This window comes from Tubulanus polymorphus, chromosome 5 (genome assembly GCF_964204645.1).
Source record: "Tubulanus polymorphus chromosome 5, tnTubPoly1.2, whole genome shotgun sequence".
Classification (NCBI taxonomy): Eukaryota; Metazoa; Nemertea; class Palaeonemertea; order Tubulaniformes; family Tubulanidae; genus Tubulanus; species Tubulanus polymorphus.
In genome coordinates, this window is record NC_134029.1 from 1,860,720 (window position 1) to 1,887,284 (window position 26,565).

Consider the following 26,565-nt stretch of genomic DNA (forward strand, 5'->3'; position numbering starts at 1 on the left):
AGAAAAAAACACGTTTTTAGTAAACAACTGAAATTTAATTCTTTATTAATAAATGTATAGAAAATGATAATTTGAATGAATCACAGTCACACAAACATTATATCAAATAATCAAGTTATTTTCAGAGATCATTTTAATTACCATAAACCTTTGAAAAGTCAAGGTCGGAGAGCAATCTTCATTATCAACAACGCGACGTGTGAATACAAGTGTTTTCGCCGAAATCAGCAAAGGTTAAGAATCGTATTATCAAATATCTTAAAGACCTGTATATTAGATATGTTATCAATATAGAGGAATTACCTTTATAAAAATACAAGCATTGGAATACAAAATTATCGATGCAATCTAGCATTAGTAACGATGAATAGATTTATAATAAATGTTTATCATAATATGTGGATATATTCTATATGACACAATTCATTAAGAACTGGATCGGCTCGGAGCGTTTTAAAACTCTCGGTACTTTATACTGGTTCGCTGATGCTTGTGTCGTCTTCAACATGTATGTCCTCAGTTGTAGGAATGTGCCTTGTTTCACTTGATGAACTCTCATCGCAGAAATACTACCTTTATTACGGAATGAACAGTAAACATAAGATATCTTCTGAAGTTCATCGTCGATCTGAAATTTGAAATAGCTTTACGTATGATTGGTCTCATTTTACCAGACAGATTCATGTATCAAGCAGCACTAACCTGATTCTTTTGTTCTTCTGTTAAAATCTTGTTTCCTTCTCCAGATATTTCGATGAATGTCGTATAAAATGGTGCAATTTCTTCACTTGCGTTACCTTCAAAAGCCAGAAATAATATTCAACGATATCTGACATACAATTCTGTTTTAAAGATTTCTCTGATAGTGGTTTAGAACTTTACCTAAAGCAGTATTGACTGCGATACTTTCAGCGCAGCAGTAATCCACTAGTTTGTTATTCCACTTGTCAACAGCTGACGTCAACGCCTTGTAAAACGTCTCTTCTGATGTTTTCTCAGCGCGAACATTCAACATCTGGCCGCGTCTAAATGAATCATTTAAAGATGCGATGATGATTTGATTAATTTTCAAGCAAGTTTCCCATAAAGTTATACAATTCACGCTTTTCATAAACTCCTATTATAGTTTTGAACAGAATTTACCTGTACTGAAATTCTACAACTGGGCAACCGTTGTAGAAATCGACGATTTTAACGACATCACCAAATCGATATCTACACAAACCGCTAGTGTTTGTAATGACAAGTTCGTAAGTTGCCTTTAATTCAACTTGTTCCATGAACAGTGTACCGGGCTGTGGTTTATCAGAATCATCTATAGGTATAAACTCAAAGAACATCGCTGACGGTACGAGGAGATACTTAGTAAGCGCCGACTCGGGCCATATATTCAAACCAACTAATCCTAAAAAAATATACGAGAAAAACTATATGTCGGTAAACTGCATAAAAGGCTTTATATTTGCCGCTGTAAAGCAACTATACCTTCGGTTGCAGCATATATCGGAGAATATATCGGAACATCTTTACATGTTTCATCCGTCAACGCTTTACCATACAAATCAAACGCTCCTGTATTTACTGCCAGAATGATATTCAAATCGGGCCAAATACGTTTAGCTATTCCATCAAACCCTTTCTCGAATTCGTTCTCCAACTCGGCCGCTCTCTTCGGATCCGTCGGCAGAACACCATTCAGTTGATTACGAATTTCTGGATCGATCTCCAGTTTAGGATCAACTCTTCCTAATTTGATATCTTCGATTATTTGTCGGTAGTGAGTTTTTAGCGCGACGAACATCTGGTAGATGAGCGAGACAAAATTACCTTCGATCATCCCGACTTCTCGATCAGCCAACGCAAATAATAAATGAACGTAAAGAGCCTCGGGTTCGGTGAGAATTTCAAACCCATACTTAGGCGTTGTGTAAAGATTCAACAAATGTTTCGAGTTTGTGGGTGACGATGAGTTGGGGCCGATTAACAATCCACCTTCAGATTTTCTCCAACGCGGCGTGTAGAATATTTTCAACGATTTTTGAAGATTTCGACATCCGGGAAATTGTTTCAATAAGGACGAATACATCATCGCCACGCCTTCGACGAAGAATAGTTTCCGTTGAGATTTCACCATCGGTAGAACCTTACTCGAGCCCGACGTGCCTGAAGTGACGGATAGTTGAACCGGATTCTCGGCTGTCAGAACGTTCTCTTCGCCTTTCTCGATGCGATCGATGTAACTTTTATAATGGTCGTATTCGGTCAACGGATGAAGGCGCACGTAATCTTCTTTCGAATGCATATTCTTGAAGTCATAATCGCGTCCATAAACCGTGTCTTGATTGAGTTTGATTCGAGACATCAATAACTCATTCTGGACAGCGATGAAATTTGTCGTTTTCTTATCGAGTTTCGTTCTGATAATGCGACCGAAACACTGACCGGCTCTCAGCATTATGTATTGATCAATGGCGCTTCGTCCGCTGTGAAATACAGAAATCTTCCGACGCCAAACATCGAACGAAATGATACCGACCAAAAGCCAAAACAACGCAAAAGCACCTGAAAATATACCACAATTTGAAACCCTAATTGTCACCAAAATCAAAATACAGTCTAGCACTGCTAGATTATCGGGGAAAGGAAGCTTTACCAACCTGACAATCCATGGAAATGATATTGATCACTGACACAGCAAAATAATACAATGAAGATTGAGACCGAAAATGATCCAATAGTCATTGAAACACTTAATCTTCTATTCCACAAATTGCTGTAAATACTTTCACTCGCCGGGCACGTCATTTTCTTCTACTACGCTTCTTGGTTGAATATATTTTGTTCCTTGTCAGCTCTTAACTCGACGTGTTTAATCGGCCTACTGAACTATTCAACTTAGTCTCTGCGTCGCCTTATCTAATAGAAATGCGCGTATTGGCGCTGTCCTGTCATCCGTGTCGCCGATTAACACCGGACCAGAATTCAGTCCGATTCCGGATAGTTTTCTCCAAAACTCAATGAATCAAGGATTCGAACATGATTGTCAGAATCCGATGTGTGATAAAATTGCCTCCATCAGATTCGAATCCCGCAAATATCAATCACCGGGCCGTTCAAATTAATTATCAGATGCTTGGGCTGAATTAAGTTAATTGGGCTGTTTTTTCTTTTATTGCACTTCAAGCCAAAGATTTCCGTAAAGAAATATCGTCACGGTTCATTCAAAATTAATTCAATTGATTTTCCCGTCCGGGTTCAGACAGACAGGTCATTTCACGCACGTCCAATTAATTAAAACCCCGTAATTAGTGGGTTTGTTCTAATTGAGGTTGCTAGTCAACGCGGCAGGTCGAGCCCGGGTGCGCGGGGTATATAAGGCGCGCACCGGAGCGCACTGTCACCAGTCGGTAGTCAAGAAGCTCTTAACTAGCGCGTCGAAAATGGCGGAATCACTGAGGAGATTAGTAAATATCAGTACATTTTCCGTCTTACAGGAAAAATTAGAAAAGTGGTTCGACGATTATAAGGTAAGCATTCGATTAACCGTATAATTTTCTAACTTCAACGCTTTAATAGTATGCAAAATATTCTGAAGATCATTGCAAAAATGTCGAAATTCAACCGGTTGCTATGAAGATTCTTAGGTTTTTCGTTGGGTTAGGTAGTCTGTTCAAATTGTGCTCAATTCATTCATAATCCTTGCCATACTTAATGCTGTTCGATATTTTATGTTTGTTATATCTGCAAGAAGTGCAATGAAATGGTTATAAGATATGTATTTTTGAATGTATTTTTTGCCAGCTAGTGCTAATTAGTTTGCTGGTGGTGAGACTGGGAGGGGGTGTGTCAGCCCTCCTCGCTCTTTGGCTCTCTATCTCACCACAGCGCAAGCCACATAATCCTGCGAGTTCAGAGTTTTCCAGGGCTTTGATAGGCACGTTTTAATGATATTTTCATGTTTTCTGGCCTTTCTCAAGGCTCCGATGCCATAACTTCTGACCTGTCACACTGTTCTTTGGGAGGCCTCCAGGCCTATCCTAGAATTGTTTCAAAAGTTTTTAGATTTATAATTACTTGTGAATTTGTTATTTCACGAAAGATGCACTGGATTTTTGTGACTTTTTACTTAAAATCATGACTTATCATCAAATATTAATAAATCCTTATTTCTTTCATTATCAATAAGATAAAAACCGAATCATGAAAAAGATATTGAAATTTCCTTTAGGCCGTCTGAAAAACTGACATTGTGAAAGTTTGCATTTAGAATTGTTTTTGAATCGCTGTCAGTAGTCATAACAACGTTGACAGTATAAGTACGGGATAGGTCTTATTTGTATTATGAGCCACCAATAGTAGAATGAACAGTATTAAGCCTACTGTAGGCATTGGGGGTTAATTCTTTAATATGACTTTTATTCTTCATGTTTAAACAAAGCAACTTGTTTTTACAGTTCACTTGCTATCAGTGCCATATACTAGGTCCGGGATTATAAAGCAGTTTAAACATTTATAAACTTGTCGACTTTCCAGTAGCAAATCTTACACGGTTCCTAAATTACCAACTCTCAAGTAGAATGCTATAATAAAAAATTGAATAACAAAATCTCAGTCGTCCATAGATACTGTCCAAAAAGTCATGTTTCAATTATGTGTTTGCACCTGAAAACATTTGAAAAAAAACTTTTCCAGCATGTCTGAATGCCCGGGTAAAATTATCTTTTTGTATTTTCATAGTTAAATACGACTGATCAGAATGTAGCTCGTGGTTGTGAGGTTATTGAGCTTAACGCTAAAGTTCAAGGCCAGTTATTCCGTATTTTACACCAATGCGCTGCTGAAGGTAAGTTATTGATTATAGAAAGAGCACTGTATAATTTTTCCCCACATTTTTTATGTCAACTGCTGTCAAAATTTCATACAAATTTCTGAGTTGTACTAGCTAAATGGTTTAGAATCATCAATCACTGGTCTCATCAGTCCGGGTTCAAGGTTTTGAATCCGGGTGGTGGCGCAGAGTTTCTTGGTCGAAGGTCCTCTAATAATGTCCTGAGTGATGTTCAGTGAGGGATGAACAAACAAATGTTCATCGTTCCCCAATTTTCTAACTGTATTTAACCGAATCATTCTGATATCATGAATAAAGGTTTTATATATTTGCAATTTGAATTTGAACTTGTTTTATTACAGGTGGTACGTACGGAGGTGCGAGTATCATTAAATCACGTCTGTTGCCGTGGTTGAGTCAGGGATTGTTGCATACAGGTGGCGTTACCGATGATAAACTCATCTCTGACTGCGTCGCGAAGGATAAAGAAATGAACGAAATTCAGGACATGTACGAAACGTCGATTCAACAATTAGAAACTGATCTCAGGGTAACTCAAGATGAGGCTAATGTTCTAAAGGCTGAGTAAGTATTGAGTATGAATACGTGAGGGTTTTTGTATATTTCGTTGAAGAAATTTACTCAATATATTTTTTTTCTTAGATTGGACGATACAAAATGTGAACTGGATCGAGCGAAATCATCTTCTACGAGTGATAAAATGTTCACCGAAGCCGAAATTCGTGAACTTAAGACGAAGTAAGTTTCCATTTAACCTTCTCTAATACATTTCAGGTATGTTTAGATTATTCAAGATATGCGTTAATGGACATTTGAAGATATTTGCTCTTTGTAAATTGAAATGTATTAGTATAAACCTGTGAAGTGTTAAATGACACCGGTGAAATGGTCAAGTCTTATATTGCAGGGATTAAGACACACAGTCCATATTTCTATAACTTACACATTTTGAGGGTATTGCTAGAAATAAATAGTCAAGGTTCAGATTATTACTTCTATGGATATGATCTTATACAGGGGAAGGTTACACTGTAATGGATCAGGAATGAAAGTTTTATTACATGAACAATTAGAGTAAATTGTGGCTGGGTAATTAGACTGAATTGCTGATCAGTATGGTCTGCGTGAAATTCATTTCAGACTAGCTGAAAGAGATAATCAAATATCACAGCTGAAATTACGCACTGCTGTGATCTCTGACTATGAACGTTATATAAAAGATTTAAAGAAAGAAAATGCTTCTTTGTGCGTACGAAACATGTACAGTGCCGGTAAAAGTAGTTACCCGGCTACGGGTATTAACAACAAGTGTACATGTTTGAAACCCGCTGAAATTGAGCGGTAAGACTCCAACAAAACGACATCATATACGTATACACATATATACTATACTATATATAACTATAATATGTATGTATATCGATGTGAAGGGTTTGAGTTTCTGGTCACTATCTCCGGCTCCGTCACAAGCAACCAGTAGTTCTAATCAATAGCTACTCGGTCGCTTCTAAACATTTCGCCAAAATACTAGATTCACAGATCTTGCTGAACGCTAGTTTTCTGATCACATGTTGACCTCGAGACTCAGTTTAATTCGCTTATTCTCATCTGATGAAAATAAGGTATAAATCTGCGGGTGAAATATGAAAAGTTTTCAGTTTTCTCTGATGATTGTATCTTGTTTTCATTCTCTACGCTGAATCAGAGATATCACTATAGTATTGTGTATTGTGCAATGAATGTTTTAGGCTAGATCTCGCGAACGACGAGAATATTCGCAATCGATCGCGCGTCAACTTACTGGACGATTATGAACGTCAAGTTCGTGTATTACGTGAAGAGGTGGCAGTTTTATCGGGCAGACGTTCTGCTCTACGACATATCCCCCCTCCCCCTCCTCCGGCCATTCTAGTTAATGGGTAAGAAGAGCTTCAACGACTGCCCTGTATGAACGCGATACCTGTCTATAACTCATCCAATGCTGTGGGATTCATAATTTGATTTATGAATGATTAATAGTTTAGGGCAATAACACGCACTGGACCCAATTCAATAGTTCATGGTTTAGGCTTAACTTGAAATATGTTCATTTCAATGTTTTAACTCAAATATTAACCAAGAATGTCAAACTGAGATGAACTGGGTCCTGTAGTCCGAAGCCAAATTTCTTGAATGCTTTAAAGGTTGTCTTTGACATTGAGTTATAGTAAGGTTTCTTTGTACGCAGCAGGAAAATGCTTTGTTACTGATATTATTAACCCATGTTTTATTGTTGTCTCTCTAACGTGCGTTACTAACCAGGTTAATGGGTGCTATCAGTGAAATACAATGTCAACAGAGAATCATCGACAATTACAGAAGTGAAATCAGATATCTTAAACATAAAATATCAATCCTACAGGATTCAGATTATTGGTAAGATATCAGGAGCTCTTACCTTCATCAATCTGGCCTTCATTTCATCTTGATTTAGATCTGATTAAATTATATTTCAATCTGAAAAAGATACCGGCTTCTGTTTTAAGATCTACCGCTTCATTGTGATTCTACCGGCTGTTTTAGATACTATGAGGAATTAACCTCAATCTTCACTGACTTCAGAATTTGAACAAATGAATAAAGGATTTTTCATTCTGTGTGGTACAAAATCATTCCAGTTCTAACTAACTACTTATTAAGTGTATTATTTGGTTATTCTAACCTATCATTAACTTATAACTATTTATTATCATTATCAAACTAACTCCTTTTTTAATCTCAATTATTTAGCGCTTGTAGTTTTAGTTATTGAAATTTATTTGCGAAATTGTCATCAAATTCATTGAGAAATTCAAAGATTCACGATCCAGTTCCACAATTTTAGGGTTTGTCTCAACTGAAACCTCAGGATCTGAAGATCAGTTAGAACAGTGGAACAAACTGGTTCCTGAGTGTGGAACTGGATCTATCATTGATTCTGTTTGATACAATTATGATATTTTTATGTTAGGTCTGAGGCTCCGTTGGATGAAGTAACTCCACGCGCTCTATCTCGTGTTGGTTCTCCGTTATCGTCTGAAGACCCGACTCAGCGATACAGACAACAGAATCTCATCTCGAGATTTAACGACATGTATTCGATTAATCGTATCAATGCTATGGAAACTCTGAGAACTTACTCTCAAGACCACGAGAATAATCAGAAAATAGTCTTCGCTGCTCTAACGGTAAAACCTATTAGCACTTTACCATGAATGAATGGAAAATCATTAGACATTGAATTTCTGTAAATATTGAATCAAATTGATCAGAATGAATGGATTGTGAATTAGTATTTGTTTTTAAATCTGGAATGTTGTTCATTGAGTTACCAGTACTACGATCGTATGGTATAAGCTGAACACTTATTCCAGAGTGTAATGAAGAGTTTTCCGATAAATTTTCACACATTCATTTATTGAAGTGCTCTGTACAGCAGTGGGGTATAACGAAGGAAGGTGCCTGGGTATTTCATTTGTAGTAAATTTTAGTCAAAGAGATATGTATGACTTTAACGTTTGCAGCCGGGTTCAATTCATTTAGTTGACATCGACAAAAGACGAACCTACTGATTTTCATTAATTGCTGTATGGTCTATTCAAACATTCACAAGACGTGTTATTTGCATGTTCATTGAAATATCTATGAATGACATGCTATCTATAGTTGGTCGAGTGCCAGAAATTCCATGAATTCAAATAACTACGGCAAAGATTGTCGTGTCTAATACATAAAGATTTACACATCGAAATCAAATATTTGTACATTTTCATAATCAATTTTATGATTGAGAATACTCTGGTTTGTGTACAACATGAAATTGAATTTCTAAATTCAGTTCCTATTGTCATTAATAGAAATGTTGGTTGAGTTACAACTACCAGTAATTGAGTCAGTTAAGAACATCCTTGAAAATGTTTTACTATTTCTGATCAATTCACAGTCCTCTGTGATAATCAACCAAAATGAACAACTGTAATGTAAAAAGTATTGCCTTCCCTCCGATTAAAACTTGATTTGTTTTCACTTAACGATGAACAAACCTATTTAAATGATTATAACTGTGTTGTTGAATCCAGTTTTTGATTTAGATTATCGCATGTTGTTTTCATAGGAAGCGTTTAATGCGGCTAAAATGGGATTCCGTCAACACAAGATGAAAGTTCGATCAAGTTTGGCATTGACTCACCTCGGTCCGAGTACGCTGGAAGAAGCCGTCCAAAGCCACATCAATAGACATCCCGATAGTTACGATTTAGCTGAACTGATATCTGTATGTATCAAATATAATCATCAGCTTTGATTTTAAAGTATGAAAAGACAATTATTTTCTCATTGTGATATATGTATATTATATATTTGTTTTTGCAGGCTGTTATCAGAAACTTGAATCATAACCCGCGTATATATCTACCGGTTGATGCCTCGTATTCATTGATTCGTCCGTTTATTAGTGAAGCGTGTCAGATCTCGTGGGGAATGTCAGCTCTAGCTCATCCTCTCGACGTTGCCATTACCTCTGAAGCTGAACTATTTGACGACACCAAGTAAGTTTTATCATCGAAAAATTATTATCTGATCATTTTCTAGTACCCTCTTCGAAAAATACCAAACTTACAACAATCAACCTTTACAAGCTTTCCCAACTCAATCAACAAATTAGCAAAGCCATAAGCCCTAAATAATGAAACAAATACAACTTCAATATTTTCAGTGACGGGACCCATATCCTTCTGGTTTTGTACACTGAGCCTCCGGTCCTCACCCGGGTAAACTTTTCAATGTGTGATACACTATTTTTGCAGATATCGTCGAAGCTATGATTCTGAATTCACGGCTCCTCTCGTTGATCATCACGTCTGGCCCGCTCTCGTACAAGCTGGTCATACTATCGTGAAGGGTGAGGCTGTGACAAGAAGAGGTGCTTCTCTGGTAGGTTCACTAGACTTCACTCTTTTTCGAAGTGCATGAAATGTTTTATTTTGAGGCTGCATGTATTTATATGTTCTTCAACTTCATTCAATGCACAAATTTCAATGAAAGTTTGAACCCTTGTACGTGAATTCTGCAGCGCAGATCTATCATGTTTCAGCGTAGATATTAAGTCGTTAATTCGGTGTCAATACGAAAGGTAAACAATTAATCGACTGTTTATTTATCTGGCATGCTTTCCTAAATACTAAATCAACACCAAACACACAAAGCTTTTTGTTCAAGTTTTCATAATTGAGAACATTTTGCTTCTGTATTAATGAAAGCGTGCCAGTTAGTAACACCAGTCATTCTCTATGGCTGCGTGCCATTCAGCTAACATCGAGTCCTTTTACACTGAAGCGGCACTTTTTAGTTGGTAACTTCATTTATATTTCTTGTGTGTTTCTTATTTAGATACAGCCGTTTTCACACGTTGTAAAGTGTATCGACTGCTATCAATTTCTATCAAACTCGACTACACTGAAAAGAGTAGAACTGATCTATAATCACAGGGCTGGTTCTGATGGAATATACTCTGGTTTGTTGAATATTCCAGGCATTTTCTGTTCAAAATAATGCACCCTGAAGAGAATTCTAGATTTAGTAGGTTCAATCAAAACCTACCTAGGTTCGGTTTACTCTTTTACGTTTGTAGAGTTTTTAACTCGCTAGCTATATTGCATACCTATCTATCATTTAGTATTTCCTTCCATCTCTAACAGCATACATCCAGAAGTAGAAGCAAGAGTCCTGTGCGATCATTGAGTCCATCCCGGGCTGCCGCGACCCTGGCTAGAGTACGTGCCCGTAGTCGCTCCCCGAGCCCTAGACGGGCCGTGAGCCCTATCAATCTCAGTACAAACGGTGGAAGGAGCACCCCTACAGGTAAACATTGAAAAAAAAAAAACATATAATAATTTCAGTCAAAACTCATTAGATTCAAATCATTTGATAAATTCATATTGATGTACGCAATTCACTGTGCAGCAGGAAGTAGTTCTATTTCTAGTAGTAAGTGTTTAATTCACCTCCTTTTTAAACGGCTCCATCTTCAATGGCTCCTTCTTCAATGGCTCCCTCATCAATGGCTCCCTCATCAATGGCTCCTTTATCAATGGCTCCCTCTTCAACGGCTCCCTCTTCCACCTCATCAATGGCTCCCTCTTCAGCTCCTTGATGCGTCAACTACTATTCATCTTTGTAATCATCGCTTCTAATTATTTCCCTCAATCTTTCCCTTTAGTAGAATTTCAGAACTAATTTCAAAGTTTATCATCGTTTGAAAAACATAAAAATGTATGATGTTGTAGGTTCCCATCTTCATCCATCCTCAGCAGCAGCAGTTCGTAGTGGTACAGCACGTACCAGTTCACGAGCTGCTCCTAGTACTGTACCACCTTCGAGCTTACGAAGTACCGCCCTTCCATCCTCATTGTTCTCAGATGATGAAGGTATCAATCTTATCGATCCCGCTTTTATCATTTAGCGTCACCCCAACAATATTTTACATCCTTATCTAAGCTCGCTGCGTGACAACTTTACATATTCAGCATTGATTTCTAATTTTGAATGTAGGTTAATGATTAGTTTAAGACTATGCTACTCAACCAGTTCATCCTCAAGGTTCATCATCACATTTCAGAAATTAATCGCTGCCCTCCTCACTAACAGTAATATAAGCTAGGTTATAGCACTAACTCGTAAAGAGAAGCTTTCTTAATGCATTCATATTTTGATGATGATTTTATATTACAAACGCATGGTATCATTTATTCCTAAAACTCTGGACCAGGTTCCATAGTTATAAGTTAGAATTCACTTTACGTTTAAATTAGTTCCTTTCCACTGTTTTCACTCTAGATACAAGTCTGTTAACTGAGAATCATGGAACTGACTCCAGTATTATGCATGAAATCTCTTTTATCATGTTGTACACATGGATGTTTTTGCATGTTTTGAAAATTAAGTCATGAATTAATAAAAGACTCTTGTCACCAATGATAACTAATTATTTATGTTGCGGTTGTGTTTCAGGTGCCCGATCAACTCGCAGTAGTTTACGTACATTCTAAACAGAATTGTGAAGATCCTCTACACAACACACCAGTAGAAATATCATAGTATTTATGACAAAAATGTAGATTTTTGTAGATTTGTTTAAACAACCAAAGATTGGTAATAGAAAGAGCACATGTACACTGGGACCATATTTATAATAACATCGTGGACCAGATATAAATGAATTACTGAGTATTAGTCTTAACGTGTATAGATTGACATTATTAAAGGCAGCCAACATCTTGTCATTGTTTATTATCATCATAATAACCATCGAATAGGTAACTACAAAATTGATGAATCTATTTTTAGAAACATATATATTGTTAAATGCCAAATTATTGCGATGAGTTTATATGAGAATATTGTTGTAGCTGTTTGATTCAGTAACTGATCTAGATAATATTTGTCTCATTTGTTTGTTAAGTTTTTCGTTGAAAATGCAATTTTTATCTGAAACGGTGGCAATGTTTGTAGCATGTTGGTATGTAAATGTTTATTGCCATGCTATTCGTCTGAACTTGATTCTCTACTTAAAATCTTATAAATATTATAGTGATTTGATTGTGAATTGAACTAAGTTTCAATGAATTCTCATATAAACTCATTATTGATATACAGTTTGATAAACTGATATTATGCGATGATTTCTTAGCCGTCCATATTTTATGATTGTTTGTTTGTTTGTGCTGATGTTTTGTTAGATCTGAGTACATTCTTATTTTATGCATCAGTTTTTGAATACATGTATAATGATTTTTTTGTACAAGTTTTTTGTATCGATTTGCACCGAGTTTCAATGTTAGATCTGAACTTTACAACTTTAGAAATCCTTTATTTTAACATATTGTATGATATCATTTATAGGACAGTTTAAGATTTTTAACATTAATATTATATCAATTTATTGAACTCGAATGTTTGTTATTTATTGTAATTTATTCTAGTAAAAATAATCTGCATATATTTAGTGATGATTTTTTAGTGAATTATGGTTAGTTCTTCAGATACTTGGTGGTGAATTTTTGACTTGTTATCTAATAAGTTCAGTAGCTTTCTGTGATGCCTATTATATGCCTAGTATTTTACAGACGATAAATCTTATTTATTTCAAGACAAGGTTTGAGGTTTTCCCTGAGATTTCAACTTCCAATATTAAGGAGAAAGGAACAGTTTCTCCTTTTATATCTCCCTTAGTTTTACTCAATTTCATTGAGTTGGATCCACAGATGTACTAATGCACTGTCTATTTCAGTAAACTAGGGTTCCATACAATTTCGCTTTCACAGGGAAGTTCCTTAACCACCTATTCAATAGTTTCTTTTTACAGTTCTATAGATATTGTTACAAATATTCGCTGATTTTAAACATGTTATAACAGCTTGTATGGTTGAAAGTGAAAGTTCATTCGAACTGAACAATAGGATATTTTTAAACTTTCTCATGAGTAAAACAGGTCTATGTCTATTAATGGCATTATTTTCGTCATATTGTAAATCATAGATTGAAGCTTTTTGACATTTCATGTGCATCACAATAAAGTTTGTACTTAATATCCAGAGTCTAAAAGCTGTGATTTTGTTTGATTGTTTCTGATCAAATTCATGCAACTATGCATTGCAGCAGATCCTGCTCGAACCCCGACAAAGCCATGTTGAACTGCTTCATCGAAAGGCTGTTTTCATGCAAAGACTGATGAATCCCAACTGATGTTGGTATCGATCCAGGAATTTCTAACAGGGAGAATCCATACAATGCGATACCCGATGCCTAGTTGTATACACATTCAGTTTACTATCTTGATAAAGGATAGAGAAATGCCCCTGACTAACTATCAGACATCTAGGCCTGCATTTTCCTGGGACTAAATGCATGTGTCACATTGAATGTGTTCTCATAACTGAATAAGAAGTTGAAAGAAAACTTTCAGAAAAATATTCTAACCCAAAAAGAAAACGTTAGCAGAGCGTGGTTTCGATCCACGGACCTCTGGGTTATGGGCCCAGCACGCTTCCACTGCGCCACTCTGCTCGGTGGAAATCGCCGCGTAGATAAATTATATATTCCCGTCAGTGTGCAAGGTGCAACCGTTGCAGTATTTCGTAAATTAACACTGTACTGCACAATATACTTGATTCGAGAAAGAATGAGATTTGTGTCAGAAATGTACTAATTTTGATTAAATCATTTGATATCCGAGACTTTATTAATCAGGATTCGAATTGATATGGCCTGGTTCTGAGGTACAAGAAATAGACTCCGCACTCTCACCTGTCACCACTAAATGAATGAACGTGTACCTGACGACTAGACCTGACCTGTTCAAAACTACCATTTATTCCTAATACAATGACAGATTTTACATCAAATATAACAGAGTAAGGAATTACAACCCCTCTTTTACTACTAACAATCACAAATAAGAGAATTCAGAAATCATCTTTTGAAGAAAACCGTAAAATAGTTCCTGAAATATTGAAATATCTAGTCTGTATGGAAATTGTTCAGTCCATACTATACACAGTTGTGTCACTGTGTCATACTAAATTATTAATAACATTTTCAGAATTGACCATCGTGAGATTGACCAATCCAACAAGGTAGATTAATTTAATTACTAGACATTCTAAATGCCATAGCCGCAAGATCATAAGATTAGTAACCCACCTCCAGCAAACCAAATAGCAATTGCAATTCTAGGTTTTATTGTTGAATAGGCCTATAAAAAGAAAAATGAAAATTATTTTGTTGTTATAATCTACCGAATTTCAGGTGTTTAATGGAGATATTGCAGTCATGAAAGATTTAGTGCTTTTATCTGGTGAAGAGATACAATATACTACTTGTAAGTATGTATCGTTTTTGAATAACTGTCAGTGTTACTCAGATAGTGAGTTGTTATTTTTGTGTTATTTTTATCAGCAGGTGAACCAGTCACATATATACCATCAGAAAGCACAGCTATACAAGGACTCCTGACTATAACCAATTACAGACTTTGCTTTAAAAGCCTTTGTTTAGATACACTGAAGGTAAACCATCAAATATTGCCCTTATCTTAATTCTGTGTTTTTTGTCGTGCAGAATCAACTATGATAAACAAGCTTCATTCATTTCTAATTTCAGAATCCCGTTGTAGATGTTCCTTTAGGTGTGATAGCAAAAGTTGAGAATAATGAAAATCAAATAGCTTTATTTTGTAAGGTAAGATCTCCCTGATACATGTTGGCCTGTATCATTGTCATTCTCTCCAATAGTTCTGCATGAAACGAGACAAAACACTGATGACTTCTGCTGTCTATTTTCAGGATATAAGACGGGTAAAATTCATATTTGATGATGAAAATGTCCTCAATACAGCTTTATCTTGTCTTCAAAAATATGCATTTCCCACTGCAAATGATCTGGTAAGTAAACATATCAAAATGTTTATGATCGACGGAAATGATTTGTGTTCAAAATTCTTTTATAAATGTATTGATTTTTACAGCAATTTTTTGCATTTGCCTATTCAAAAACGTATAAAGAAGATGGATGGTTAATATACGATGAACTTGAGGAATACAAACGCCAGGTAAGAAACATTGTATACACAAAATTTTACTGATTTAAGAAGTGGTCAATATATTCACTAATACATGGCCCCCTATATTATCTGCTTACTGTGATGAGAAATGACAGTTCCATTAGTGTTTTTGTGTTTTAGGGACTTCCTAATGATAAATGGAGGATCACTCGTACAAACAACAATTATGAGCTTTGTGAATCATATGGAAAAGTAGTAAGTTTCTTAATGTGCTAAAATCTATTCTTCTATAAACAATACCGGTATTAACACATGTCAATTTATGTTGATTCTTGTAGTTGTGCGTTCCAATGGATTCAACTGATCAAGATTTAAAACTTGCTGCTGAATTTCGAGGTCGCTGTCGATTGCCTGTCAGTGTGCTCAAATTTGTTCACAAAATTACGATCGCTTTTATGCTGTATATTATATAGAAATCTACTTTCATTCGAATAGATTTTGTCGTGGATCCATCCTGAAAATGGTGCTACTATTTGTCGGTCGTCTCATCCGCTGGTCGGAGTCGAAAATAAGAGGAATGATTACGACGAAAAACTTATCAAAAAAATTAGCGAAACTAATCGATTGAATGTTTATCGCATCATGGACGCTCGTCCTTTTCAGAGAGCAGAGGCAAATAAGGTCATTATGGATGAATATTTGAAGCATTTTATATCCAAATTGCCATTTCTTTAGTAAATGTTGGTATTAATTGTATTTATTTGATATTTTAGACAGCTAAAGGTGGTGGTTATGAAAGAGAAGAATGTTACGAAAATTCTAAACTTGAGTTTCTCAATATACAGAACATACACGTAATCGCAGACAGGTAATTTACCAACTTCTTAGATAGATTTTTCTCGCAGAATCTTAACTGTTCTTAATTTATGACGTTACTTTTCAGCGTCAATAAATTATGCGATTTATGTTTATCTGAAAAAGATGATTCCGATTGGGTAATAGGTTTAGAATGTACCCAATGGCTTCATCATATAAAAGTAAGTACCAGTTTGTTTGCAAACCAGAGTACAGTAAATCAGGAAAAATTGTTGACTGTTTATTTTAATGGTTTTGCAGAAAGTTTTAGAAGGTGCTGTAAAAGTAACAAATCATATTGTTAATAAGTCATCAGTATTGATCCATTGTACGGCAGGTTGGGATAGAACACCTCAGGTATATTTCACTACCCGGTATATTAGATGAATTCTATTGGGGTCATTCATTTATTACGTACGCATTAGGGGAGGGGGGGTCAGTGCAATTGCGTACTGTAATGCTTAATGTATATGATAAAATGGCCGATTTTGCGTACAGAGGGGGGGGAGGGGGGTTGAAAAATTCAAATTTTATGCGTACGTAATAAATGAATGATCCCATTCTATTAGAGATACCGGTGCTTGTAGAATGGATGATATTTGTATTTATAGTTGGCGAGTCTAGCGATGATTATGATGGACCCTTACTACAGGAAAATCAAAGGTTTCGAAGTTTTGATAGAGAAAGAATGGCTTAGTACGGGACATAAGTATTCTACCGTGAGTATCACATACTCAATCTGACAGTCTAGTGAAGAAAAAACCTACAATACTGACGAATGATTAGGAGAGTAGTAAAGTTTCGACTCAATTGCTATGAGTCATTCAGCGCTGAATGGAAAACATAGCAACAATTCTCTCTTATATATCATATCAAGTTCAGGAACTGGTAGGCCTGTATAGGTCTTTGTCCTGATCAAAGCACTGTTCACGATTTTGCCAATTTCTTCAAATGGATTTTGCACTTAGTGGATGGATTGAGTAGGGTGGTGGCAAGATCACTAGGCTACTCCATTCTCACAACAAATTTGTTGTCAGCCATATGCCAGTCAAGTCTATATTGTGAAGTTTTTCTGCAATAAAACAGTCAACCAACCGTCTGTGAACCGGCCTTCGTTTAACAGTATTGATTAGATTAGTTTTATGTGCGTTGTTTTACAGAGATTAGTTCACGGTGAAGATAATCACAATAGTGCTGATCGATCACCTATGTTTGTGCAATGGATCGATTGTATCTGGCAAATATCTCAACAAGTAAATATATACCGTATACAGGATGAATAAAAGTCAACAATTCATCATTTCAAAAATGATTGATCCCTGATATATTGTCTATTTTAGTTTCCTGGTGCGTTCGAATTCAACGAACATTTCCTGATTACGATCCTGGATCATTTGTACAGTTGTTTGTTCGGCACGTTCTTATTCAATTCCGAAATGCTTCGAACTAAAGAGGTAAAAATTCGTGATTCATTTCGTAATCATTTCCTGGGGTGCGATGCGAGTAAATTCAAAGAGAATATTCATGGTTTATTGTTTCAGGAAGTAAAAACTAGAACGGTTTCACTGTGGTCGTATATAAACTCAGATATTGAGCGGTATGTAAACCCGCTGTATCGTCAGTCTGGTAAACATGTTATTGTTCCTGTAGCGAGTCTGAGCAGAATTCAGTTTTGGTCTAATTACTACGTTAGATGGAATCCGTTGTGATGCAATTATCTCTCAGTCAATCAGGGACTAACTAGTATTGAAAACTGTGATATTTGCAATGTGTCTCAAGGAATTTTCTATAGTGTACTATCTTTCTACCTGATATGATAATGATATTTAAAAAAAGCTATTAAGATATTTAGGCTAAACAAAAATGATACCTTGTTTCTCCGCAGCGGCCGGGTCATTTTTGTAAAATATGATAAAATTTATAAACAGTTCATTTCTATAGCGGCCGGGTCTGTTATGGTGAAATTGATCACGATTTTAAAAAAAGTAATGTACAGGGTAGATAGGCGGCCGGCCGGGTCAAGTTTTAAGCTCAACAGAGCAGAGAAACAAGGTATCAATTTTTTTTGGCCTTACTGTAAATCTAATGGATATTTTACTAACTACTCAAAAGCTTCGAATTATTGTCTTGACAAGATAGCAATGTACTGAATTGGTGAATACTCTTAGATTTCTGGTAGAATTAATTGTCTTCCATTTTATATTTCGATCATTCCTCTTGATTAATATATTTTTATGTAATTTCTATACTGTTATACACCTTATGGCACATATATGAGTAGCAATAAAAATCTTCCAATCATATTACTTATTGTCGTCCTTTAGTGGTTGGTTCCGCCCGAATAGCGACTTTCCGCTTGAATAACCTACTCTGGCACTCGAGGTAGACGAGGATTTCTACGGGCAGGTGCGAGATTCATGACGTCATCAATATGGCTATCCCGATGTGAACCATTTTCCGACTTTTTAATCAGAATTTACTGATTTATTACACCTTATTGATCGATAATTCACCCCAAACAACACTCGCTCGATAAAATGGACCCCCAAGAAACGAATGAAGAGTATTCAGAAACTGCAGGTCAAAGTGAACGTTTTGAAAATCCTGAAGATAATAGTGAATCTGTGTCAATATCTGAGAAATCTGGCTCCCTGAAAAGTGCTACTGCGAGTAACGCCGATTCTAGCAGTAGCGTCAGTTTATCTGGCAAACAATCTCCTTCAAAATCTCTCTGTTCATCAACTTCTACATCAACTGAGAATCTTCACAATGCGCCCGTAGAGCATATTCCTATGATAAAGGTAGGCAATAAATTTTTAGATAATTTTTGCAGTTTTTACAGTCGGAGTCTGGCTGGTCAGTGCTATTACAGCTTTTACTTCGTCTTTGAAATTCGTTTGTTGTAATGGGAATCAATTCTTCAAATTTCATTTGTTTTAACATAATTTTGGAAATTACGTTCTCATCATTTTACATCACTAATTGACAATACGTGTGAACTTCGACTACGAGACACTTTCAGGGACAACCTCCAAATACTAGACTAGATTTAGCCCTACCTTTTATATCAAGGCTTAGCTACCTTGAAGCTTAAACTTACAAAATACTTACATTCACTCGTTTCCCGTGTGAGGTTGTGGTATTAGTTGGGGACAATCTTTAGAGATACCACCTCTAAACTGGATTTGTGGTACTAATTTAGGGTCCTTTATCCCTATTTATCTTGTTTACGACTGACATGACTAAAAATAGACCCTTATTCGTTTTTATACGTGCGTACAATTTTTATCTTTTTATCCTAAATTTTCTATGCTTTTGTTGTTGTTAATGCATAATAAACTCTTGAGTGTTAATGACTTCCTTGTTTGCGTTTCCCTCGCGCTTAAAATCCAAACACGAAGCGCATTTACATCCTGATAAATATATGAAATAAATGAAATAGTTATAATGAAGGGAAGTTATTGCTGCAGTCTCAGTGACTCAGTCTACTATACAGTAAGCTGTTGAAATGTTTCGTTATGCAAGTACAATATTTCATCTGGATTCAATTCCTGAGGAAATAAACAGCGAAAACGGTGTAAAGAAAAAAAATATTCTTCGGACAAAAAGTGATGCAGGGGTATGTTCAGCTAAAATATCAGTTTTTGTATTTGTTTGAATATTTAATCTCACCCCTGTTCGGTTGATGAATTTTGGTATCAGATCATTTCTTGATATCATAGAAGAAATAACTTACTTCTGTTGCCATCTTTTACAATAAATATTGTATATAGGCTCATGTAATTTGACACAGCTGTGGCTTAACGACATCACACCCTCTACATACTGACTTTAGAAAAACCATTCCTACCTTGTTTTGTTCATTGTAACAGAACGCACAGTTTTATACAACCACGACTCATTTTACGCCTAGATTCTGCTAACTAGACTCACACTGTGGAACTGGGTTCAAACATAACGCGTATATTCATGTTTTGTGATAAAATTACGTCGTCGTGGAAAAGATAATTCTTATCACATGACACACAGATAATGTGTATATATCTAGTGTAAGGAGGAATATTGATCCGTTCTCTCTATACTGAAGACTGTTTTCACTGAGTGATTATTATTATATTTCGCTGGATTATTATTATTATAATATATATAATAACCCGTTATGGATAATGGAATACCCGGTGATACTGACTCTGAACAACTAGAATTAACTACTGTCAAATTCTTCAGCAATGAATATCACGAACATCCGATTGTATGTATATTTCATATCTAAACTTCAGAACACAGTTCTACGCGTTAACTGTGTTATGTATTACCACTGAATTAAAACTTGAAACAACTGTGGAACCGGGTTCTGACTGTTGATTAAATCTGTCATCCAATTATTCCTTGAATTAAAAAAAATATGTGTCACATATACAATCAATGAACCTGCTCTATAGACTGGTGTGAAATGTATACTGAGATTAATTTATCCAAATTACTTTTTCCACATTCATTAGAAAATGTCAGTGAAGTAATTAACATTGCTGAAGGGGAGGGAGTCAAACTGTATACGATATATAACAGTAACCTGAGTTTATACCCGGTGTTTGAAATGGAAAGTGTTTGTATTTTACAGGTATCTAATAGAGATACAACTCAGAAAGCTGCTCCTGATGAACCACCATTATTACAGGGTGAAAAGATACAGGGCATGAGTAAGTTACAATTAATAAATTATTAAATTTCACCAATCTTATTGTTTTAATATGATTTTATGAATGGAATGTGGTTTGTTTTTAGCTCGTGAGGTCACCTATCTCTGCCCATACACCGGACCAACGAAAGGAACTCTCTCGGTTACTAATTATAAACTATATTTCCGTAGCACTGATAGGGTACGTATAAGACCGTTCATTTTGGGTATCAAAACTATCATCTATTTCTTAAATTCGTCATCGTTGTTGTTTTATAGGAACCAGCTTTGATTTTGGACGTACCTCTGGGTGTGGTCAGTCGAGTTGAGAAAGTAGGTGGCGCTATGAGTCGTGGAGAGAACTCATACGGTATAGAAATATTCTGCAAGGTAAATAGAATAATTCTGAATACTGTGTTATTTATTTGAAATGAATGAATCCTTCAGAAAATCCAGTTAAATCAAAAGTTGAATGAGAATGTTTCAGATTTTCTCTGTAGAGACCATCGTCGGGTATGGATTTTAATTCTATGATTTGTTGACTTTATGTTTTCAGGATATGAGAAATTTACGGTTTGCTCATAAACAAGAGAATCATTCTCGACGTCAAGTGTTTGAGCGAATCAGTCAATACGCATTTCCTATCAGTAATAAATTAGTGAGTATTTTTCATATAAGGCACAAATTTCAGTTGTTTGTGTTCGGTGTTTGAGTTGATGAAAATGTTTTTGTTTTTCAGCCAATTTTTGCGTTTGATTTCGATGAAGAATATGAAGAGAACGGCTGGTTAGTTTATGATCCGATTTCTGAATATAAACGTATGGTAAGTCAAATCGTTCAGGACACAGTTCCACAGTTGTGAGTGAGATTGAAGGCTTTCAATTGGCTTGATTTGAGTCAATTCCTAACTCTTAACTGTAAATACTGTGTGCGCAGTAATGCATTCCTAGAAGAGTTGTTTAATACTGGTACATTTACAGGGAATTCCTAATGACAGTTGGAGGATCACTCGAGCGAACGAGAATTATGAATTGTGTGATACGTATCCACAGATAGTAAGTATTTTGATCTCTAGTTATTATTATGACTGATTATTGATTCACTGATTCAGTATCAGATTTGTATGTTATGTTGTATTTCTAGTTAAGCGTTCCGGCGACTGCTACTGATGAAGATGTCAGACATGTCGCTGCATTCCGTAGTCGTGGACGTCTGCCTGTAAGTTGTTAACGTCCTCAAAAATTACTAGTTATAGAGGTTCTGCGGTAGAAACTGGTTTTGATTACAAATATTGTCCACCATAAAAAACGCATTAAGGCGTCAAATTTTAAACCCAAAGTTGATCACTGAAATTCCTAATGAACAGAGAAACAGTAATGAATCTAGAGCATTCATTACTGTTTCTTTGAAGATGGGATTTAGACCATTTTGAAACTGTCAGAATAATAAATGAAGATATCATCAATTAATGAAGATATCATCAATTATTGGATCGTTCATTATCTTCAACACTCAGATGGAATCTGGTGTTGTTTGATCTCTTATGGTCGATGGATGACATACTCTTGATTCCTCACATTGATGATTATGGAATGACCAGTTGTAATAGAGACGTTCAGTTTGCTGTATGAATTATTTGTTTTTTATAGGTTTTATCGTGGATTCATCCGGAGAGTCAAGCGACTATAACCCGCTCAGCTCAACCTCTCGTCGGAGTCGCCGGCAAGAGAAGTAAAGATGATGAACGGTATATACAGATGATTATGGATGCGAACGCGCAATCTCATAAACTCTATATTCTAGACGCTCGACCGAGTGTTAATGCTGTCGCTAATAAGGTATCAATTCCATTAACAACTCTTTTTCTAAGGAATGGTAGCATTAGGGTTTGGAAATTTGCATCATACGTATGAGAAAAATATATAGAAGTCACATTAAAAACCAATTGTAGGTAAACCTATTCAAATAAATGAAAAATACAACTGAAAAAACATAGATTTGTTTCATTTTTCATGAAAATGACATGACTAACACATTCCAGGCTGATAAACCGATTCATGGAAAGAAAAAGTCGAGAAGTTGTCCTCAGCTGGGTTCTCCCAGTAAACTGTCCGATTTAAAACTTGATCATTTGGTAAAATTCTAACAGTTAATGTATATATAACAGTTAGGTGAATTGTACACTCTGGTTGAAATTCTGGTTATTGCTGAGATTTTCATGATGCATGATCGATAAATCTCTAAGATCTGAGTATTTTTTTGATATTCTTGTTTTTGATTTCTAATTGTTGTTTTATTACTAACATCCATTACACATTACTATTGGTGGCCTTCATGGATCGGACTTAGATAATAATTCATAAACGAATTTGTGTATCTTTTTCACCCCCAACTCATTCTAAGCTTTCAACCTTCTATTGTCTGTATATTAAAGCATGTTATAAAGCTTGGTATATTTGATTGTTGTGGGAAAGTGATATTCCTGAAAATGAAATAAAGTTCATGGGTTTTCACTCGGTTTATGAGTGAAAGATTTATCTTGTTTATTATAGGCGAAAGGAGGAGGTTATGAGAATGAAGATTCGTATTCCAATGTTGAACTAGTCTTCTTGGATATTCACAACATTCATGTCATGAGGGAAAGGTATAATCGTAGCCGGCCTATCTTCTGAAAATACTGTAGTTTTAATTTAAATGTTACCTATTTTTCACTAATCTATATAGTTTGAGGAAATTGAAAGATGTTGTTTATCCAAACATCGATGATGCCCATTGGTTGACTAGTATTGAATCAACACATTGGCTCGAACACATCAAGGTAGATATCTGTTCGTCCAATTTAATGAGATTACCTAGGTAAATGACTTAGGAAAGTGAAAGTGATATGTTGATGATTATTTTCTAGCAAATTTTGGCTGGAGCCGTGAAAATAGCGGATAAAGTTGAGAGTAACAAAACGTCAGTGTTGATTCACTGTAGCGATGGTTGGGATCGTTCTTCACAGGTGAATATTCATCCATAAATTCACCAGTTCAGTGTATTTAATAAACCAGTATTGATTATGTACCGATGTTCTATATTATAGTTGACGGCACTAGCTATGCTGATGTTAGATCCATACTTTAGAACGATAAAAGGATTTGAAGTTCTGATTGAAAAGGAATGGCTGAGTTTTGGACACAAATTCGGACTGGTAAAATTCTTGAATTTTGAGCACTTCCTTCGATGAATGCCTCTCTAAAGATTCTCTAATGCAGGGTTTACTATATTTTACAGCGTGTTGGTCACGGAGAAGATAAACACACTGATGCCGATAGATCACCTGTATTCCTACAGTTTATTGATTGTGTTTGGCAGATGACTAAACAAGTAAATATTAAACATCATCAATTTGCATTGCAAATAACTGCAAATACTGATGGTTAATTCCAATGAAATTTCACTTCATTTTCAGTACCCGAATGCATTTGAATTCAACGAACATTTCCTGATTACGATTCTGGATCATTTGTACAGTTGTTTGTTCGGCACATTCTTATTCAATTCCGACATGCTTCGAACTAAAGAGGTAAAAATTCTGTAGCAGATCTGAACTAAACTGTATGAGGTTAGATCTCTTTACGCACATGTCTAATTCTTAAATGCTCTCGATTCATTTCAGGAGGTTAAGACTAGAACGGTGTCAGTATGGTCATATATAAACTCTGATATAGAGGAATATATGAATCCACTGTACGCGTCATATCTCAATCAACATGTATTATTACCAGTAGCCAGTCTTAGACGTATTGAACTATGGACCCGTTATTACATACGCTGGAATCCTCGCATGCGCCCACAGGTAAGGGACCATTCATTAAGTATGAACAAATGTTTGGGGCTGGGGTCAAAAAGAAAAGAATGACCGGGTATACTACAAATAGCTCTGTTTGATTGAACTTGTTAAATTGGGTTAATCCAAAACCTGGATGAGAAACCATGGAAATTTCAAAGTGTCTCTAAGGATTATTCTGCTCCAACATTAATGAAACTCAGTCCAGGAATGTAGTCATAGCTTACAGAAAAATTTTCATTTCTACACAGGCTTTTTGTGTGTATTAGAATTAGAGAAGTTGAATATAATATCTTTCTGTTACAGGAACCAATTCATCTTAGAAATCGAGAGTTGTTATTGCTGAAGGCTCAACTGCAAAAGAGATTGGAGGAATTGCAGCGAAGTTTGGATCAGAAGCATATTCGTAGTAATCGACCTGATTCAGCCTCTCCACAGTTATCTCCAGCTGTCCTGGTATGAGTCAATTCTCACTCCTATTTAGTGCAATCAATTGACTCTCTGTGTTTTAAAGAGGAATGTTAGTTGTATTCATTCTCTCAATGAATATCAATAATAGAACTACCGGGGATATTCGTTTTATTACTGTGTACATATATATGTACCTGAACTATGTAATTGGAATATGCAATGTATTTATCCGATAATATTTCACTAAATCAAATCATCTCTAATTATAATTGATTATAAATGATGCTGCTTTAGGATGAGGAAGAGTAAGTGATAATTGTCGTAGTCTAATCGATGTTGGTTTAGTATTACTCAGTGTTACCTCAATTCTTGTTATACCTACCTGTAATCCCCCCTTCAACGCTCTTATTTACCAAGAAATACCTAGATTTTAAGTGAATAAGATTTGTTATTCTATGTACTTATTTCTGCAGGTGTTGCTTTCTATTCTGCTTCATTATTTTTGTAAATCATGATAAAATCTCTTCTTTCAAAAATGAAAACTTAAGTATTTGCTCTCTTGTGTTGTGTAGGTCAAGACTCAAACTGGTGTTGTATCTTAATAGTTCATGGATTTTGATTTAGTACATGTAATAGTTTCATGTTGTTTCTATAGATCATTGCTCAGTGTCTTGTATAATGTAATTCGTAGATGGAATCTCAATTGCTTCGAGCCTAAGACTTATATTTCTCTTCAATTTGTAGCATCCTCCTTGAAGAGTGTCCATGTGCAGCAGTTGAAGCATAGATGACAACTTGTGATTAACTCTTATTTCTAGATTATTTAATCTGTTTGCTTTCTTGCAAATAATTAATGTACAAGTGATATTAAATAATGGTGCATGATAATCTTTTGCTTGTAATGATAATAATTTTGTACAATTTGTTGTTGTTACGCACATGAATGATGTAAATAATTTTTTTATTTCAATAAACTATAACAATAACGAAGAATGCATCTTTATTTACTTCGTTGGAAATATACATGAGGATAAATCATTGTTAAAAAATTATAGAGGGTGGTTATTTTGCAAATGCGGCATTATTCGTGTAAAAGCTATTTTGCCAATGGCTATTTTAACTAGTCTGTAGAGTGGATGAATATAATATAAATTGAATTGAATTGTCGATCTCAATCCTTGACTGCCAGCGATAGAAACGTCGATTGCCACAGTAGCTTACTGTACGGTCGACTAGCGGAATTTATCGGAACTAATATAATGCCACGGTCTGAAGACTAGCCTTAAACTATTTTTGAAAAACCAAATACAGCTAATTCAACATTAAGAATGAACATCTTATTGTCGGATTTAGATCAGGGTAGT

The 26,565-nt window shown here is 35.5% G+C and overlaps 4 protein-coding genes and 1 non-coding gene across 9 annotated transcripts; 3 read left to right on the top strand and 2 right to left on the bottom strand.

Annotated features, from left to right (window-relative positions):
• Positions 1–63: 63 nt before the first annotated feature.
• On the bottom strand, positions 64–7,325 carry LOC141906080 (GH3 domain-containing protein-like). 2 transcript variants are annotated; one of them, XM_074795271.1, is made up of 6 exons: positions 7,287–7,325; positions 1,486–2,562; positions 1,144–1,405; positions 883–1,025; positions 703–797; positions 64–628 (listed from the first exon to the last, which is right to left on the bottom strand). In XM_074795271.1, the coding sequence occupies exons 2-6, from the start codon at positions 2,453–2,455 to the stop codon at positions 410–412; spliced, it is 1,689 nt and encodes a 562-aa protein (XP_074651372.1). In that variant the 5' UTR covers positions 2,456–2,562; positions 7,287–7,325; the 3' UTR covers positions 64–409. The 2 variants fall into 2 exon arrangements, with proteins under 2 accessions (XP_074651372.1, XP_074651371.1); XM_074795270.1 differs by lacking the exon at positions 7,287–7,325 and adding an exon at positions 2,658–3,118.
• Positions 3,417–13,458, top strand: LOC141906081 (mitochondria-eating protein-like). Its single transcript, XM_074795272.1, has 11 exons — positions 3,417–3,527; positions 4,738–4,843; positions 5,191–5,413; positions 5,492–5,587; positions 6,598–6,768; positions 7,839–8,055; positions 8,982–9,140; positions 9,239–9,414; positions 9,673–9,799; positions 10,564–10,726; positions 11,876–13,458. The coding sequence occupies exons 1-11, from the start codon at positions 3,441–3,443 to the stop codon at positions 11,911–11,913; spliced, it is 1,563 nt and encodes a 520-aa protein (XP_074651373.1). The 5' UTR covers positions 3,417–3,440; the 3' UTR covers positions 11,914–13,458.
• Positions 13,459–13,858: 400 nt separating this feature from the next.
• On the bottom strand, positions 13,859–13,930 carry Trnam-cau (transfer RNA methionine (anticodon CAU)). The gene has a single exon. It is a non-coding gene; the product is annotated as a tRNA-Met (tRNA).
• A 239-nt stretch (positions 13,931–14,169) lies between these two features.
• Positions 14,170–18,518, top strand: LOC141905543 (phosphatidylinositol-3,5-bisphosphate 3-phosphatase MTMR2-like). 4 transcript variants are annotated; one of them, XM_074794439.1, is made up of 17 exons: positions 14,170–14,277; positions 14,466–14,499; positions 14,672–14,744; positions 14,822–14,931; positions 15,026–15,103; positions 15,208–15,306; positions 15,390–15,473; positions 15,606–15,680; positions 15,764–15,838; positions 15,921–16,106; positions 16,199–16,293; positions 16,369–16,462; positions 16,542–16,637; positions 16,892–16,999; positions 17,441–17,533; positions 17,621–17,734; positions 17,822–18,518. In XM_074794439.1, exons 1-17 carry the CDS (start codon positions 14,249–14,251, stop codon positions 17,987–17,989), a joined length of 1,611 nt encoding a protein of 536 aa, XP_074650540.1. In that variant the 5' UTR covers positions 14,170–14,248; the 3' UTR covers positions 17,990–18,518. The 4 variants fall into 4 exon arrangements, with proteins under 4 accessions (XP_074650540.1, XP_074650541.1, XP_074650542.1 ...); XM_074794440.1 differs by having other exon boundaries at positions 14,825–14,931; XM_074794441.1 differs by lacking the exon at positions 14,466–14,499 and having other exon boundaries at positions 14,194–14,277.
• A 177-nt stretch (positions 18,519–18,695) lies between these two features.
• Positions 18,696–26,179, top strand: LOC141906079 (phosphatidylinositol-3,5-bisphosphate 3-phosphatase MTMR2-like). The gene is made up of 18 exons (XM_074795269.1): positions 18,696–19,081; positions 20,902–20,980; positions 21,066–21,160; positions 21,238–21,348; positions 21,515–21,616; positions 21,698–21,781; positions 21,939–22,013; positions 22,102–22,176; positions 22,608–22,796; positions 23,511–23,602; positions 23,683–23,776; positions 23,864–23,962; positions 24,044–24,151; positions 24,235–24,327; positions 24,413–24,526; positions 24,620–24,799; positions 25,097–25,246; positions 25,946–26,179. The coding sequence occupies exons 1-18, from the start codon at positions 18,818–18,820 to the stop codon at positions 25,955–25,957; spliced, it is 2,016 nt and encodes a 671-aa protein (XP_074651370.1). The 5' UTR covers positions 18,696–18,817; the 3' UTR covers positions 25,958–26,179.
• Positions 26,180–26,565: the final 386 nt, after the last annotated feature.